The sequence below is a fragment of the Anoplophora glabripennis genome, unplaced genomic scaffold (genome assembly GCF_000390285.2).
Source record: "Anoplophora glabripennis isolate ALB-LARVAE unplaced genomic scaffold, Agla_2.0 scaffold836, whole genome shotgun sequence".
NCBI classification, from domain to species: domain Eukaryota; kingdom Metazoa; phylum Arthropoda; class Insecta; order Coleoptera; family Cerambycidae; genus Anoplophora; species Anoplophora glabripennis.
This window is the reverse complement of record NW_019416915.1, coordinates 17,755-36,269: the sequence shown is the minus strand read 5'-3', so window position 1 is coordinate 36,269 and position 18,515 is coordinate 17,755. Positions and strand designations below refer to the sequence as shown.

General features: G+C 33.4%; 1 protein-coding gene across 1 annotated transcript in view; it reads left to right on the top strand.

The window, feature by feature from the left end:
* Positions 1-348: 348 nt before the first annotated feature.
* The window catches only part of LOC108912801 (head-specific guanylate cyclase-like), a gene marked incomplete at its 3' end in the record, with an annotated part of 35,355 nt that continues 17,188 nt past the window's right edge, over positions 349-18,515 (top strand). Inside the window, exons 1-4 of the mRNA XM_018718185.1 lie at positions 349-440; positions 804-1,028; positions 6,865-6,941; positions 11,423-11,505. Of these exons, the coding sequence (XP_018573701.1) occupies positions 849-1,028; positions 6,865-6,941; positions 11,423-11,505 (340 nt within the window). The remainder of the gene's footprint in view (positions 441-803; positions 1,029-6,864; positions 6,942-11,422; positions 11,506-18,515) is intronic.

Here is an 18,515-nt window from a genome sequence, read left to right as displayed (position 1 = left end):
CTAGAAATACAGGTCCGTCCACCAACACAACCACGACAACGATGACAACAGCAAGCACAACGACAACAACTGTAACAGCAATAGCAACAGCCATGTTTTTTAAATAGAACGTCCTGTACGTAATATTCTATTAGAATGTTTTCTTCAGGGATATAATAACGGGTTGTAGTAGTAGTAGTATAAAGGTGGTTCTATAAAAAAATATTAGTTTATATCTCCGAAACTCAATAATCAGTTGTATTCTTATCCTACGTATATATGAAGAATATAACAATAAGCATGCGTTAGAACCAAATCGATGCCTGCCACGAGTCGATTTTAGTATAATAATATTTTACGTTGTCGGTGTGAGTACACAAATGCCGAGTACATTATCTAATACCACTTAATTTTTAATATAGTTATTGATACTATAGGTATTATTTATTTTAAACAATTAGGTAATACTTCATATGATATCAAAATTTAAACATTTTTTGGTTGTTTAAGTTCCATGAACATGTTTAATACAACTGAGCTTTATTTACATTAGTCAAGTTAGTCAGCAATTATATCTTAATCGGTTATTTTGACACATTGAAAATAAGAAAGCATGTACATGTACATGTAAGTAAATAATAATAATTTTTTAATTTAATTATAATTTCGTACCAACAAAAACTATTTTTGCACTTTGGTTAAAATAACTTATTAATTAAAAAATTTAATAAAATAACGCAGTGTAGTATTCAAATTTTTTAAAATCCTAAACATAATTCCCGAGATTAATCCCAGGTAATAGTAAATGTTGCTATTAATTTTAGGAACAATATTGAATTTCCAGTTGAGAACTAAGAAATGCGTTCATAATGGAATGTCCGTTGAGAAGAGTGTCAGTGGGCCTAGAAAGTGAAATGACGATTTCTAAAAAAATATTTGGTTCAAGACAAAATTCTTTTCAAGTGTTGAACGATGAACCAGAAGAGGGAAATGAAACTCTTAATTTGAAACATTTGAATCAAGCTATTCTTATATTAACTGCGCCTCCGGTAAGTATTTCTATACTTATATTTTTAAACTCCCCCCTCGTCAACCCTCAGCACCCTTTGCCACCTACATTTGTTTTCAGCTGTCTAGAAAACGTAGGCATACACAACCCACTCGACTTTGTATGAAAATTTACACTTCAACCCCCATAAAGGGGTGTATGGGGGTGGTAAAGTGACGCTAGGGGGTAACGATGGGGTCTAATTCATTTTTGGTAGTCTTCTTCGTTCTTAGTGGCCCAGAAAACAGGGATACACACCCTACTCGACTTTGTATGAGAATTGACATTTCAACTCCCAGAAGGGGGAAATAGCTAGTTAAATTTTTTTAATGGTCATATTCGGTTTCAGCGACCCCAAAAACGGAGGGGTAGGGGGGTCTACCCTCTGGGTATTGACATTATTTTTTTGTGTGTGCCTGTGTTATTAATAAAACATTTAAATTTGATTAGTATACCTAAAATATCTGCTTATAATGTTTCAAAATATAGGTAGGTATTTCTTTTTCCATTTTGGTGATATTTGATTCGGCGATACTAGAAATATACTGGAATCACCGTAGGTAGACCTTATAAACTATTGGACTGACCCAACTGTATTTTGACAATACAAGGTATTCCGCACAGACGTGTGCGAGAGAAATGAGTTAGTGCGGGCAAAAATCTAGGACTGCACACTGAACTGAATTTGATTTCTCTTCGTTTAACGATAAATATTTGTAAGGGAAGTTTTAATTTATCGTTAATGAACAAGAGCGTAAGCTTTATTTGTTAATTTGGAATTTCGGTTCAAATTAGATGTACCTACAAAAAGTAAATCACTACAAATTTAAATTGTAAAATATTTTATATTTAAACAAATATGTATACATACATTACAATTTTGATCATCAAAACCTATGATATTGTGTTTATTAACCTATTCATTACAACCTTGTAATCATTTATTTATGACATGATGATTTATTTGTCTTTTGATGAAAAGTGATAAAGGTCACAAAATGTAAAATATTATTGAATTTATAACTTTCTTTGTGTGATATAATGGCTATTTAAAATTTCAATTTCTTATCGATCTAGCAAAAATCAAACAAAAATATTTATTATTACTGGCATTCGAAGTGAATTAATCTAGTAAATTTGTCCCCAAACTTTGTTTCTAATTCAGTAGAGTTCTCTTTTAACGTTATTTAGTGTTTTAAAACATGCTTATCAAAATATTTAATTTTCTTGGTGCTAGTTTTGTTCTTTTTTTTCATGTGTATTATGTAATATCTCGAGTGCTAATAAAATTTGGACCTCGATCAGCGCATAATCTAAGGGTTAGTTCTAACCGAAAAGGCAGTTCTTATTTGTTTGTGTGTCATAAAAATTATATTAAAAGTAGGGGTTATCAGAGCCCCTTACGGATGCCCATGATTGATCTACGATCACAATAATTTGTAATCATAGAAAGTGAATCACCCAGTATAGATTTCGGAGAAAAAATTGCATATATATATATAGGGTGTAATAGTGAGTATCCCCAGAATACGAATCTGAAATTCTTTTTTTATCAAATAAATAGTCGAGTTATAATTAGTAAGTATTTTAAATAATTCTTATTTTTTACATCAGAGCTTAAGCCGGGCCACACGGAATTAGCCTCGTAAATTATTTCAATGCACTATCAACGTTGCCATTTGTTCCCTTTGTAATCAACTGGAAAATAATTTCGTAAAGCAGACTGCTTTTGTATGGCTTAGTAACGGATCATTTTAAAGTCACCATATTTTTTAAATATCAATGTGGACGAAGCGCCGAACATAAAAAAACATTCTATCCTGTAAAAAAATATAATATACATACATGTATTTATTTACATTAGGGGGAATCCTGATAGATTAGCTTGGAGGTGATTGAGATCCTAGATTGGGGGTATTCCGCGGCATGTTCTGATTGGTTCGGAATTTTGCAACCTGATTGGTCGATCAAAAGGCGCCTGCGCGGAATGCTGCAACCTGATTGGTCAATCTGAACGAGGGCGGTGACAAAAAGGAGAGTGGAAGGGGGTAAAATTCATAAAAAAATTGCAAGATTTCGTCTTATGGCGTTTTAAATTGGGAGAGTGATCCAGAAAGAACATACAGGGTAGGAAAGTACCAATGGTTTATCTGAAGTTACGTGAGAGCAATAAAGTAAGCCATAGAAATTCATGCGATAGAGAAGGATGGCTATAATGAAGGCCGCTCATAGTCACCGCCCGTTTCGCCCTTCCAGAAATAAGAAGTGGATCTTATTTGTGGAAGGGCGAAATGGGCGTTGACTATTAGGTGCCTTCATTATAGCCATTTTTGTCTATCACATGGATTTCTATGGCTTACTTTATCGCTCTCACGTAACTTCTGATAGACCATCGGTACTTTTCTACACTGTAGTCTACCTACTAACTTACTACACTACTTCCAGTTGACCCAGTTTACGCAACCCAGTGGCGGAGTAAACAAGAATTCAAAAACAGTTTAAAAAACTAATTATAATGTCGATCATTTACTCGATTAAAAAAAAAGGAGAATTTCGGATTAGTATTCTGGAGAACATGTATTATTACCCTTAAAAAACTGACCCTACTTGCACACTGTATATATATCCCAACGAAAATTTGACCCCCCTATAATTGGAAAACCGAATAATATTTCAAAATTCGCCGAGACCCGTCGATTTTTGTTCTTGGGGGGAGCTTTTTTGACAGTCAAGCCAACTCGATATGTTCATCCCCCTAATGCCTAGCAACCCCAACTTAAAAATTTCAAATGCAACTACCCCACTTGTGGCACATCATTTTAAAGCCCTTTTCATTGCGAATACAGTGACGTACCGTTTTTAGAAATCGGTTGAGATTTGACAGAATTATTGGTTACAAACGAAAAGATGACAAACCAACTTACGCGTAGTAATTTCTACACAAATGCCCACCACTAATAAGTTTTTCATCTACTACACATGACCGCATTACCTAATTGTTATTGATGTGTCTATCAGTTTACAAAAAAGTCAGAAATGAAATAAAAAAGCTGAAGCAAATAATAAATCAGATTTATTTGATGAATTGCTCAAAATGACCCCCGTTAACTTCCAAACAATAATACAGTCTGTTTTCAAATTCTGTTCGAACATTATTAAAGACATCCGCAGTTATTAATCGGCATTCTTCTACAATTCTCTGACGTAGCACTTGCAATGTTTCCGGCTGAGTGGCGTACACTCGTGATTTTAAATGACCCCACAGAAAAAAGTCCAAAGGGGACAGATCCGGAGATCTTGGTGGCCATTCGACGGGACCTCTTCTGCCAATCCAATGCCCCGGGAAATGGTCATCCAAAAATTGTCGCACAGCAGCAGCATAGTGCGGGGGCGCACCATCTTGTTGGAAGGTTATTTCATTTTCTAGTAAATTGTCGTCACTTTCTAAAATCTCTGTTATCCTAGGATCAATTGTACTTTCCAATAATTCTAGATAGGTGTTTCCATCGAGATTACCTTGGATGAAAAATGGTCCAACAAGATGGTCGCCCAAAATGCCTGCCCAAACATTCAATTTTTGAGGTGTCTGAGTATGAAATTCCCTGATTAAATGCGGATTAGTATCACTCCAATAACGACAATTGTGTCTATTCACTTCGCCATTCAACATAAATGTGCATTCGTCGGAGAAACATGTATTGTAGAGAAGATTTGGATTCAGTAGAAGTTGTTCACTAAAGTATTCGCAAAATTGGTTACGGCGATCAAAGTCATCTTCATGTAACTCTTGAACCAGCGTCATCTTAAATGGATGAAACTTGTGTTTTTTCAAAATTCGATGAACACTGGAACGGGATACGCCAGAAGCTTGAGACACAGTTGTAATCGATTGCTTATTATCCATCTGTACATGACCCAAAACTGCCACTTCAACTGCTTCATTTCGAACTGGCCCAATTACTTCACGTTTCTTGTTTAAAAGCGAACCTGTTGCAACAAATTTGTCAATCAGGTGTTTAACGTACTGGTGGTTTACATTTTTTTCAGGATGATTGGCATTAAAAATTCGTGCTGTAGCTTTAGCGCAATCGTGATTTCGATAATAAATTGCAACAATTTCTACTCTTTCCGCGATAGAATAAACCATTTCGAACACACGTTAATACTTTCAATAACGGCTGAAACTAACGATTTCTTGGTCACAAGCAAAAAACACCGACTTTTTTTGTAGTACTGATTTTTTGTTATTTTGAAAAGGTCTGAATTCCTATAAACTTAAGTATCTTCTACTAATAACTATTTTAGTATCTAGTTTTATTTGCTTCAGCTTTTTTATTTCATTTCTGACTTTTTTGTAAACTGATAGACACATCAATAACAATTAGGTAATGCGGTCATGTGTAGTAGATGAAAAACTTATTAGTGGTGGGCATTTGTGTAGAAATTACTACGCGTAAGTTGGTTTGTCATCTTTTCGTTTGTAACCAATAATTCTGTCAAATCTCAACCGATTTCTAAAAACGGTACGTCACTGTATTCGCAATGAAAAGGGCTTTAAAATGATGTGCCACAAGTGGGGTAGTTGCATTTGAAATTTTTAAGTTGGGGTTGCTAGGCATTAGGGGGATGAACATATCGAGTTGGCTTGACTGTCAAAAAAGCTCCCTCCAAGAACAAAAATCGACGGGTCTCGGCGAATTTTGAAATATTATTCGGTTTTCCAATTATAGGGGGGGTCAAATTTTCGTTGGGATGCCCTGTATAAAATTTAATGTAATTTATATAATACCAATAAATTAGAATGGTCTGAATTAGTACAAAATGCTAATATGATATATCTGAGCTATGTAGCATGTAAAGAGTGACCTCAAAATCCGCCCGTTTTTGCGTAGTGTGTAGCAAGAACGGGGAAGGTTGTACAGAGGTCTCCGTGGGCTTAAATTGATCGTCATGAAAAATCTAGGTGAACATAATTCGATTTTTCCAATATTTGCCCGACTTACCCCTACTTAAGGGGTGGAAACCATCCCTAAAACAAGAAAAATGAGAAAATAGTCGACAAATTCGTGGTAAAATTGGGGGAATTTCACATGGTAAGGGTAAAATCAGGAATGTCCTTCTAAAAGTGCTCATGATAAACCCACCCCACGCGGGGGGTGTTTTTCACCTTGAGCATTTTTAGGAGGGCATTATTGATGTTACCCTTGCCATGTGGAATTCCGCCAATTTTTACCCAGATTTTGGTGACCATTTTTTCTGATTTCTTGTTTTAGGGGTGGTTTCCACCCCTTCAGTAGGGGTAACTGATCAGAATCGAACAGAAGAACGAATTATGGGGATATGTATTTCATATCATTTGGATTTATAAGGAAGAGTGGCACAAAAAAGGCAATTCATGAAGGGAACATCATTTGCCGCCGGTTTTCGGCAATAGGGGTGGTTTTACCCCCACGCGGGGGATGTTTTTCACCTTGAGCATATTTGGAAGAACATCCCTGATCTCTTCCTTGCCATTCAAATTCCCGCCAATTTTTACCAAGAATTGATCGACCATTTTCTCACGTTTCTTGTTTTAGGGGTGGTTTCCACCCCTTAAGTAGGGGTAAGTCGGACAAATATTGGAAAAATCGAATTATGCTCACCTAGATTTTTCATGACGATCAATTTAAGCCCACGGAGACCTCTGTATGATTTTCCCCGTTCTTGCTACACACTACGCAAAAACGGGCGAAAAAATGTTTTTTTTTGCGGTTACTCTTTAATTGAACTTTCCCAGAAACTTTGAAATCCCGGTATCTATGACATGCCCCATAATAACGTATAAAACTTCTTTGCAGAATGAAGCTTTGGAGGTAGCAGTGAATAGTATAATGTTAAAGGAGGAAAAACGTAATTCACAGAAGTTCTGGTTCTTGTAAGTATTATTATTTTTGTTAACCGTCTAATTTTTCCCTAGAATAAGTGGTGTTCCAAGTAGATAAACTGTGCCATTTCAAAATCAATTTGCATAATTTTTGAAAATGGATAACCCGGTAGAAGCGCGCGAGAGGGGCGCGCGAGAGGGGTCGACTTGATTCTGAAGATGACGCCCAAAATTATGTTCATGGTTTAAAATAGCCGAAAATAAGAATATTAATAGTTCATTCTGGCTCAATTTGCAATCAACAATAAAGGGACAGGTTCCTTATATTTAAAATTTTTGAAAAATAAATATTTGTCTTCTGGGAATCAAGCTAATTTACATGTGTCGGTAATTTTTCTTTTGAAATGTACGCAGGAATCGCGGAATAAATTTTTCCATTTAATTGTGATCTGTAAACATTAATTGAAATATTATTTAATTTTTCAAATTTCGGTATTTGTTCTATGGTCATAGGAAAATTGATTCCTGTAAAATGCAATACAGTATGAAAGTCGGGATATAAACTAGTACAATTTGGATTTCTTTGTGCTGGAACAGATAACTTACAACGGCATATGCAGAACAGAACTGATCGGTATTTTGATATAATTATCAACAATTTGCGTAGGTAGTATTTAATATCTATGATATTGTTGCGTGCTTCAACAGTAACCGCTTCGGAATGAAAATGGTTTATATGAAATTTGGACGGAGTCCTAGAATCAGTCAAAAAAGCAGGTGCGGTGCGGCCCACCAGGACATGTTATGTAAAAGCTCCGAGGGAAAAGCTCCTCTCGAAGCATATCGGCGTTCTTATATACCAATTAGCGAGATCTATACGTTCCTGTATATGACTAATGAGATTGCTTATAAATGGTTTCCATCTATATGGATAGAATTTTATCCAGCAGCACTATCACTACTATACGCATAAACTTAACGAAAGATGTTAAGTTTGTATAATACCTATACTCGTATAAATCAGATAATAGTAAAGCGGCACAAAGTTCTAAACGAGGAATTGAAATATTATTTAAAGGAGCACTCACGCTTTAGCACAAACAAAATATATATGATTTACAATTTTGAGTTGATTTTAAATAAGCTACAGTGCATACCCTCTGATACTGGGATCTGCTAATAATTGAAGTTCCAGAGTTGGCGAAAAACATATTTATATGGCGTGATAAATTAAACTTAGATAATAAAGGCAATTCTTTTTTATAGCGTACCTATCCAGTTATTTAAGAGATTGTCACATACTTGATCATCCCAGTCAAATCCTAGCAACTGTTGCATTAAATATTTTATAAAAAACGTAATTGGGCTTAAAATTCCCAGGGGATCTAAAATTCGCGCGGGGTCGAAAAGTACATTACGTTTTATACACACAAGGCTTTGCTTGACATTAAATGTGTGTGTATCTGATGACGGAATCCAAAGTAAACCTAAAACTTTTGTAGTATCATCAGAATCAAGAGAAATTGAAGGGGTGTTGGCAACCGTAGTATTTAAATGAGATAATATAATTGTTACTAGTCCATTTATGCAATTCAAAACCGCCTTTACGTAATAATTGCGTCAGTTCATTTGCGAGTGCTTCTTCCATAGTGGAAGATCCTGTAAATATGTCATCGACATATAAGTATAGTCAATTATAACTTTGGCAGCGTTAGGAAAATTATCCTTTTCTTTTTCAGCTAAAAATAACAAAGTGCGAAGAGCGAGATAAGGAGCTGAGAAAACTCCATAAGTTACAGTGCGCAAACGAAATTCGGAAACCGGACTATTTATACCATATCGACAAAGTATAAGCTGAAAATTTTGATGCTCAGTGCTTAGGAGAAATTAGTATCTGCCTGTACATATTATGCAAATTTAATAGCAATTGAGATATTTCCTTTTGTAATTTTGGACCAATAAGTAAAGTGTCGTTAAGCGAAAATCATTACTTTTTGCGGAAGCGTTAAAAAGAACTCGTAACTTCGTAGTTGCACTGTCCGGTTTTAATACACAGTGCTGTGGAATATAATACGAATGTTCAGTAGATGAGTAACAGGATTTATTAATAAATTTTCACATTGTTCGTCTTCTGGAGCGAAATATTTTTTAGAAGATTTTCAATATTCCAAAATGTTCCTATTTTTTTTTAATATTCATTATCGATCTGACAAACATAATTCTGAAAATTAGAATTAGTAGATTGATTATAATTTACTTTTCCTATTAATATGTACCCAAAAATAGTATTTAAAACAATAGGTTCGTTCTCTCCGCCGCGCCGACTACACGACCACCCTGTATAATATATGGAAATATATCAGCACCTATCACTACATCAATAGATCCTGGCTTATCAAAATTAAGATCAGCCAGATTTAAATGTTTAACATGTTCCCAACTGCTGGGTGATAAAGAATTACTCGGTTGATCACTACAAATTTTGGGGTAAAACAATAATATCGTTAATAGAAAAATTATACTTGTGATCAATAATCCCTTGTATTTCACTGCATAATTTTTTGTTTTCGTAAACCCAAACGATTAACACATTTTACAATAATAAAACTTATTTATGAACCAGTATTTAAGAGCTCGGACCTTTTGAATGTTTCCGCGACAGTTTTATAATTACAAGAAGTACCTACCAGTAGTCAGAGAACAACTAAGACTTGGTTGCGACCTAGAAGACAAGGATAAATCTGTATACTGGCTGAGGCTGAGCGTTATTAAGTAAAGTATCCGTTGAGTTATTAGAAATATGCCTTTTTGTATTGACAGGGGCATTTTTAAAATGAGGCAAATTAATGAAGAATTGCAACATAACGTTTTGTGAATATTGCTTAGACAATTATCACAGACTATGATTTTTTACCATCTCAAAACGTTCGTTAGGCGTTAGAGTTTAAAATTTCGGACAATGGATGAATATTTGAACACAGGAAACAAGTTTTATTAGAAAGAACCGTTCCTAATGTCTCAAATTTTCTTTTCCTTTTTGTTTTCGTTGATTGCGTATTAGAAAGAGAATTACATTAGTTTTCTATAAAATTGTCAAGCAACTCGGATTCGACTCGCCTGAGATTATCTTCATCCTTCTGCACTTAATTTATTAGTGAAAATTTTATATCGGAAAGCGGAATTAATAGTTTGAAAACGTCCTTGTCGAACCATGGAGCTCTTGACATATATGGGGAAGGGAGCAAATGTAAAAAAAAAACAATAAAATAAAAAAAATAAGACACCGTAAAAAATCGAAAGTAAATCGATTTCCTGAGAAATGGAACTCTCTGTATAAAATCGGTACCTCCATCTGATTCTACGCGTTATTTTAAGTCCAGAAACCAAAAGACCCCGAACTTTTTATATGGAAAAGTGGTTTCAGTCGGTAGGTCTAATTTTTGGTGGAAAAGGTAGTCAACATCCTGAACAAAAAAGCTAATGGGCACAAAAAAATCTACCGTTAGGATTTTGTGCTACGGCGCATACAAGGTCGGCACCTGGGTTTTCAGGAGTCAGGTTATTTTTATCAAAAAAGAGCGTGTTCAGTGACCGATTATGGAGACATGCATGCGTGGAGGTGTGTTGGAGTGAAAAAGTACTATATGTATATATATCCCCCTTTTCTGTGTTCAAAACGCGATTTAAAAATGAGGATTCCGGTCTTCCACACCACCTAATGAAGTTCCGAATGAGGCGCATTAGCTTTTTTATAGTGGTTCTTCGCCAATAGCTCTATACTCCACTGATGTTCCACAAACTATTCCATCTCAACTACTTCGATTTCAACGTGATTATTGGCATTTGCTCTGGACGCGATCTAATAGTACTGTAGAGTAGAGTTACAGTCCGTTAAAGGGGGATGGTGTACACTGACACTCAAACTGTTGAATATAAGTAAATGAAAATTGGAATAATTATAATGGTTATAAATCATATTTTACCGGAAAATTTTTCATTTCCTAGGTTTGCTAGGGGGTGAAATAAACCACCCCTTCCACGCTTTTTTATAAACAACTTTTTTATTCATTCAGATTTTGCAAGCAAAAAAATATTTTGTTTAGAAATTTTTTTGTCTTTTAGAAATATTTTGTATTCTTAGTGTTTGAGAAGAAAATATTTTTTTGGAAGAAATGTACACTTTTTCATTTCTTGAAAGGAGTGAATGAATGTTTCTTCAAAACGGAGGCTATTTTGAATAACTTGTATAGTTAATATCATTTCTACTAACATTATTTTAAATTATACATTATTATTTACTGCTTTTTTAAATTTAATAAATCAGTTTACGCCATCCCCATTTAATAGACTCACTTTTTAGGGGAGGCTTCGACTAAAAAAAAATGTATGAAATAGCCTCTTTACAATTTTCCAAGGAATGTAATCCTGAATTTTTTGTACACACTTATGCAACACCCTGTACATATATGTATTATATTTTTAATGTCAATATAGCTGTAAATTGTGAATAAGTATGTGTATTTCTATTTCAGGAACCAACTTCCTAGAAATATTAGCAACATCTCTCATTATGCTTATTTGGATGACTTATTTGACATACTTAAAACAGAAAGTGGTAAGCAAAAATTTGTTTCATATTTTAAATGAGTCTTTTATGTTTTAAATTGGTTTTTAAAATATGTATAGTGTTCCCCAAATTAGTGACGGATGTAAGAAACTATTTAAATCTATACCTACAAATCTGTAATCCCAAATTACTTCGAGTTACACTTAACGTGAAGTACCTAAAGTAACGTTCAGATAAACGTTAGTGCAATGGCACTGCAGTTGTACTGTTGCATTGTACTGTACTACTCGTAGTATGATATAAATATTATCTACTCTGTTTACAAAAAATTAGTATTATTTACAGTATTGTATGTTTTGTGGTGTTCTGTCAAAAATGCTGTTGTCTTATTGGTCCTTCTATTACTGTTGGTAACGGATTGGTAAATGCTAACACGCTTCTAGCTTCTGCCGTACCAACCAACTGCAGTACAACGGCGTTATTGTGAAGTTTATCTGAACGTCCCTATTTGCAATGCATGTTAAGAACTTTTCTACAGTACTAATCGCACTAATACTATGTGAATGAAGCTTAAGTTACTATAATTATGGTAATACAAATATGTCCAGCGGAATGGAGCATCATAGTTTTCTTACAAAATAAATAAAGGAATCGGCGCTGGGAAATCTGCTGTACATTGTTTCCAAATTCACTACAAACCACAAATTTCAACCGATTGCGACGATTTTTTATTAAATACTTGAATTTGGAAGAGAACCTTCAAGCCTGAAACCATGTATCTCGACCACATAATTCTCATTATCCTATGAACCCCATAATCCATATACCTCATAACATATACACCGCATTAACCCTATATAACTATATAACCCTATATAACTCGAAAACCGTATAACCTGATAACTTTATGACACTATAAACTCCATTTCCGTTGCAACAATTCCATGAATTGCAGGAACTCCAGTCTTTGGATACATTAAGACTACACCCTAAGATTTAAATTTTGAAAATTCAATCCAAGCAAAATGAGAGCTTCTAGATTATTTCTACCGATCTTGGAATAATTATGTATTAACGTAACTTTACTCATGTGCACCACGAGGAGGTTGCTGAATTCGTACATCATTTAGCTCTCAAAAGGACTGACATTACGATATGACTTAGGTTCTTTGCTTCAGAGTTGATGATAAGCTTTGTGGTTGCCGGTTTTTCCCTGAAAATATGTAGATATGTTTGGGGCTGATGAGATTAATAATATGTGCAATAAATCATTGAAAATCCTGCTACATTTTCGTTTACTGAATACCGTGTGAAGTCCATATTTCGGAACTCCTGAGCTTCTTCTAAAAATAGCCCTATAGAGAGTGGCGCAAAGAACTTAATTATATTCGCTTAATGGAAAAGTATTTTGTGCATACGTATAAATTTATGCAAAGAATATGTGTATTTATTATGTACTCCTCAAACTTTTAAACGCCCACTTTCATACCACATGCGAGCGTTTGTGAATAATGGATAATATAGATATTAGTTCCGTCCGTAGCGATCATAGACCCAACAATAAAAACTGAAATCAATATTAGATCGGGGCTAAGGGTTCTGATAGGTGGTTCTCCTCTACATAGCCATAGCAAGAACAGTTCAAAGATTATTATTCAAGACTAAGGAAATGAAAGGTAATTCTGTAACTTGCGGCTACCATGTACATAGGCCGCAGGTATAACAACTTGAAAAACCAAAAACCATGGTACTTTAAATAGGTCTACTTTTAGTTGTTATATACACCATGTCCACCTAGTGCGCGTAAGTCACATATCTAGATTAATAAAAGATATTACTTAATTTTTTTCTACAGAGTTGCCTACTTTCCCGAGCTGCACAAAATGAAAATATATTTGCATATACAGGGTGCTCAGTTTTTCCTGGGCAGGTACCAACTTAATTTTTTTAAATGGAAACCTATATTTAATTCTACGTGAAAAATTAACGGGACTTTGTGTTATGATCCCTATTAAAATATTGATAGTTTTTGAGATAATGGACTTTTCATTTTTTTTCTTATGTTTCGTCACTTCTAGTAGTTGACATAATTATGATTGTATGACAGCTAGAAATTATTTTTTTTTCAGGAACGGTAGAGTGAAGATGGCTCTTTCAAAAAACGTATCAAAAGTTGACCTGCGATATACAGGGGGCAAAAAAAGTCGTGCCAAACATGATAATTTAAAATTTGAAAAATCTCGACTTTTTCAAATAGAACACCCTGTGTTTTATGATTTCATTAGATGCCTTTCTGTAGACCCTACAATTTTTTAATAGCTTTCCATATACCTAAGTTGCGTAGTTTTTGCAAAAAAAACATTTTTATGTAAAATACCGGATTTGCGCCCGTACCTTTGTCGGGAAAAATATTGTAAGGGTATTTATTTTTATTAAATTTATTAGTTGTCTAGCTACACTATTTAAAATAAAAATTAATAACTGAAAAATTTAGATATTTGTGTTTAATAAATAAATCTTTATGGAAAGTACCATTTATTTGTAAATAAAATCAAAAAACCATAAAATCGCTACAAGTGATTAAGAATTATAGTAGGATCATATTCGATGCAAAGTAATAAATCATTGCCTGTCAAGGGAACCAATGAAATATGCTTTTAAGGGTTTTACAAATTGAATAATTTCTTTATACAGTATGAAGGGACGAGGGGATCAGTTCAGGTCTGGCACCCTTGTTCCTACAAAAATTCCTTTATTCTCATAAACTATTTATTTTAAATGTAATTTATTATAAATCCAATTTGTTTCCTAAATTCCACATATGTACTCCATTTTACCTCTGTACGCGCCACTGTTGTTTACTTGTTTTTTGGAAGCGCTCTCTAATTGACGGCAAAGCTCGCCAGATTAATATTTGACGTATAACCGACCAGTTCGTACACTCGATGCACCTGGGCGACTACAGCTACTACCAGAACATAGTGTGTGTGCAGCGGTATTTCAGATTTTACATTGAATTTCATTTTAAATTTGAATTTGATAAAAGACCGACAACTTTTTGCTTTACTTTGCATCGAATGCGATCCTACTATAGTAAAATATGGGAACTGTTTGCTAGCAGCACGTATTTACAAAGCAAATAATCCAAATTTACAGAAATTCCCACCGTTTTGAAAATGTCAAGGAAAGGTTTGAATGAACAGCAAATACGAATTATGAGAAAACTACCAGGAGACATAAAAGTAACAACGATAATATTTAGTTTAAAGCATAAGAGTAAATAAATAAGAGGCTTTTATTGGATAGGGCGGATTGAACATGCATTCACTGAGGCCATCTCACGTTGTTGTAGCTAAAATTGTCCTTTACGGAAATTGTTAAACAGAAATCTGCAACCACAGATCGAATCTGTATTTCCAAGCTTTCAATCAACAGAAACAGAATGCGTTGACTGAAATATTTCAATCAATGTAGAATGTTGGAGGTTTGAGGTTATAGTTTATCTTCAGTTCAGGTAGGTTGCCGCGTTTTGTGCATTAATAAATTTGTTTTGTTTTATATTAATGTAATAAGAGATTTATTGAATTAGTCATCTGAACTGCCTTACTGTATTTTTATTCTTTTTTTATTCAAAATGAGTTTACCTACTGGAAGAACTACACGTAAATGTTGTGCTCCAAATTGCAAAAGCACTTACTATATGAATGTCTATAATGCGTCCTATAGAAATAAAAGTTTTTTCAAAATTACAAAAGACAGACAATTACTGTGGATAGAATCAATTCGAAAATGTTGTAAATCAGACTTTGCTCCGACAAACACAGATCATTATTTTTGTGAAGACCATTTTGAGTTAAAATGTTTTAAAAACAGTTGTAGGAATAGTCTCAACATAAATGCTGTGCCGACATTATTTTTAAGATCAACTACAAGTTCACCTATTAATTGTAATAATGTCACCTTGGAATCCTCGGATAGTATCCAATATTCAGCAAAACAATTTGTTAACGTAACATTACAGAATTTTCAGAGTACGAGCTGCCAAACTTCAATTTCGGATGATTTTTCACCTCCACCTTTTAAAAAACCGAAATACACGTATTCAAAATTGTTATTTCCTACAAGCGCTACTGCGAACACCAGGACCATTACTGAGATTACTGATAGCAAGTTGAATGAAGCGGAATCAAATACTGGTCATGTAAGTACCTCACTTGATACCTCATTTTGTCAAAGCAGCACACCTTTTCAGTCAAATAATAAACAAAGAACATTTTTAAAAACTATGAATGTTAAGAGAATATCAACTTTCAGATAAATATAAAAAAATTTATTATCTAGATCGTCAACAGAAAATTCAGATTTTGAAATTAAAAAGGAAACTTAAAATGTAAAAGTAATTTGGCTCATGTTTGTAGTATCGCCTATTCTAATTTATTTGCAAAATTAAGTCGACATCTTGATTCAGTTGGAGTAAAATTTATTGAGTCACAAATTAAAAATTGCGAAAAAAACAACCTATTTATAATTCAGAAAATAAAGCATTTGCTTTAGCGATTTACAAACGTGGGCCAAGGTGCTACAGGTATTTACAGAAATTTTTTGTGCTGCCCTCTAAATCTTCCATAAGGAAATATTTAGGCCAAATACCTTTAAATGTTAGGATAAATGAAAAGTTGTTACCTAAATTATCAGAACGTGTTAGTAAAATGATTACAAGAGATAAAGTTTGTTGTTTAGTATTTGATGAAATAACTCTGTCTGTTGGTCTAAATTATGACACTTGTAAAGATCAAGTAACGGGATATGTCGATCTTGGGTCCCTGGGTAGACAAAATGAGGTAGCAAATTATGCTCTAGTGTTTTTGGTACAAGGTATTAGTAAACATTGGAAGCAACCTATCGCGTTTTATTTCACTAAAGACGTTATAAAAACAAAGGACCTAAAAATTTTGTTAATTGAAATAATTTCAGCATTGCAGTCTTGTGGATTAAAAATAATTTGTACAGTTTGTGATCAAGGTTCCACTAACAGATCAGCTATCAGACAGTTAGTTTCTGAGTCATCAAATAAATCCACTTTTAATGTTAATGGCGAGGAAATTATTCCCATTTTTGACGTTCCTCATTTGCTTAAAAATACCAGAAATGCTTTATATAACAATAATATAAAATTTTCGCATAATAAAACAGCAAAATTCAGCCACATAGTAAAATGTTATGAAATTGATAAATCTAGACGCTTCCAAGGTTTACGAAAGATACATGACCATTATTTCGAATTAAATCGTGGTAATGTTAAAATGAAAGTAAAAATTACAGCACAAAAATTAAGTGCATCTGTAGCTCATGAAATTGAGGCAATGGTGAGTAATCCTAGTATTGGCATACCTGCTGAGGCTATTCATACAACAGAGTTTGCGAATGATATTAATGATCTTTTTGGTAGGTTAAATTCTCGTATCATTCAGCTAAATAATTGCAGTTCTTCAAAGTCATGTATTACCAAGAAATCAGCACATATTACATTTTGGAATGATATGTTGGAAAAAATTCAGTTTTGGCAATTTCAGTCTCATAAAGACAACAAAGTAAAAAATGTACATCCCGTAAAATCTGGTTGGATTTTTACTATTAAAGAAGTTCAACAAATTTGGAAAAAATGTTCGGAGATGTATGGTTTTACTTAAGAACTTTACATACTTAAGAACTCGATATTTAAATCAAGACCCCATAGAAAATTTATTTAGTGCTGTTCGACAGTGTAGGGGATTCAGTGACAACCCAACACCATTACAATTTATTTCTTCATTAAAAACATGTATAGTTAATAATTTAGTAAATAACCAGATAGAGGTTCAAATTGTGAGGAAGACGGAGCATCACTTTTGGAAAACCTTCACAATTTTTTTGAAAATGATAATATAAACACTGTAGATGATAATGACAGTATTGAAGAATTTGAAAATTTTGTTATTCCGGTTGTTTTAGAATCAGACATTTCTGATTCAAATTTTGATAGTCAAGCTGTAGCATATGTTTGTGGGTATTTAGTAAAAAAAAATAAATTGTCCGAGTGTAGTTGTAAAAATTCCTTATTAACCGAAAATTTAGAACCACATCATATTTTAACCATGTTTAAAGAATTTGATGATGCCCGTCGACTAAACTATGTTACTCGTAATTTGGCAATTTACATTATTAATATACATGATACAGTAATAAAACTTTTAAATTCTTTTGGCTACATTACATTATTAGGAAGAACAATTTCACCAATATTATGTAAAATAGATTTTTCATGGTTTTCATGTTCCTTACACTTCGATCAAGTTAAAGCTCAGTTGTTAGATACATCGTCATTGTTAATCATTCGAAAGCATTTTGATGACATACATCGTAATTTTAAAAACCAAACTCGCAGAAAGGCAGTTCAGAGGAAAATTAAGTGAAATTATTTTTTATATGTACATTTTCAGTATTCATTATTTTAACAACATGAAACAATTTTATTAATGCGCTCACCTTTTAAGAAAGGTTCTGTACCTAACTAATCCGTCCCTATTTAAGTTTTTTTTTTGGGCAGTTATTTTTGTTAATTTAGTTTTGTTTTTTAAGAATTTTTAAAACTGTTAATTTTATTAAGAGGTTATTTTATTTATTTTAAAAAGTATTTTTTACTTTTACACTACTATTTTCTTTTAATAGTATTGTTTTTTAAAGAGTTTATGTTTGTTTATTTATTTAAAGGATATTTAATTTTATTTTACAGTAGGTATATAATTATTACTGGATATATTATCTATTTATTCACAAAAAGGATTTTTCTTATCATTTAAGTAATAGCCGTTTTAACATTTATTTATGCAAAATTAAAGTAAATACTTACATTTTGATTTTATTTCCACAAGTGGTGCTAGATACATATGTCCACGATCCTACTGATTTTATCCTACGATACTACGTCCACTACGTCCACAAGTGATGATAGATACATGTCTACACATACATATGTCTACGATCCTACTGATTTTTTCCTACGTATACTACGAGTACTT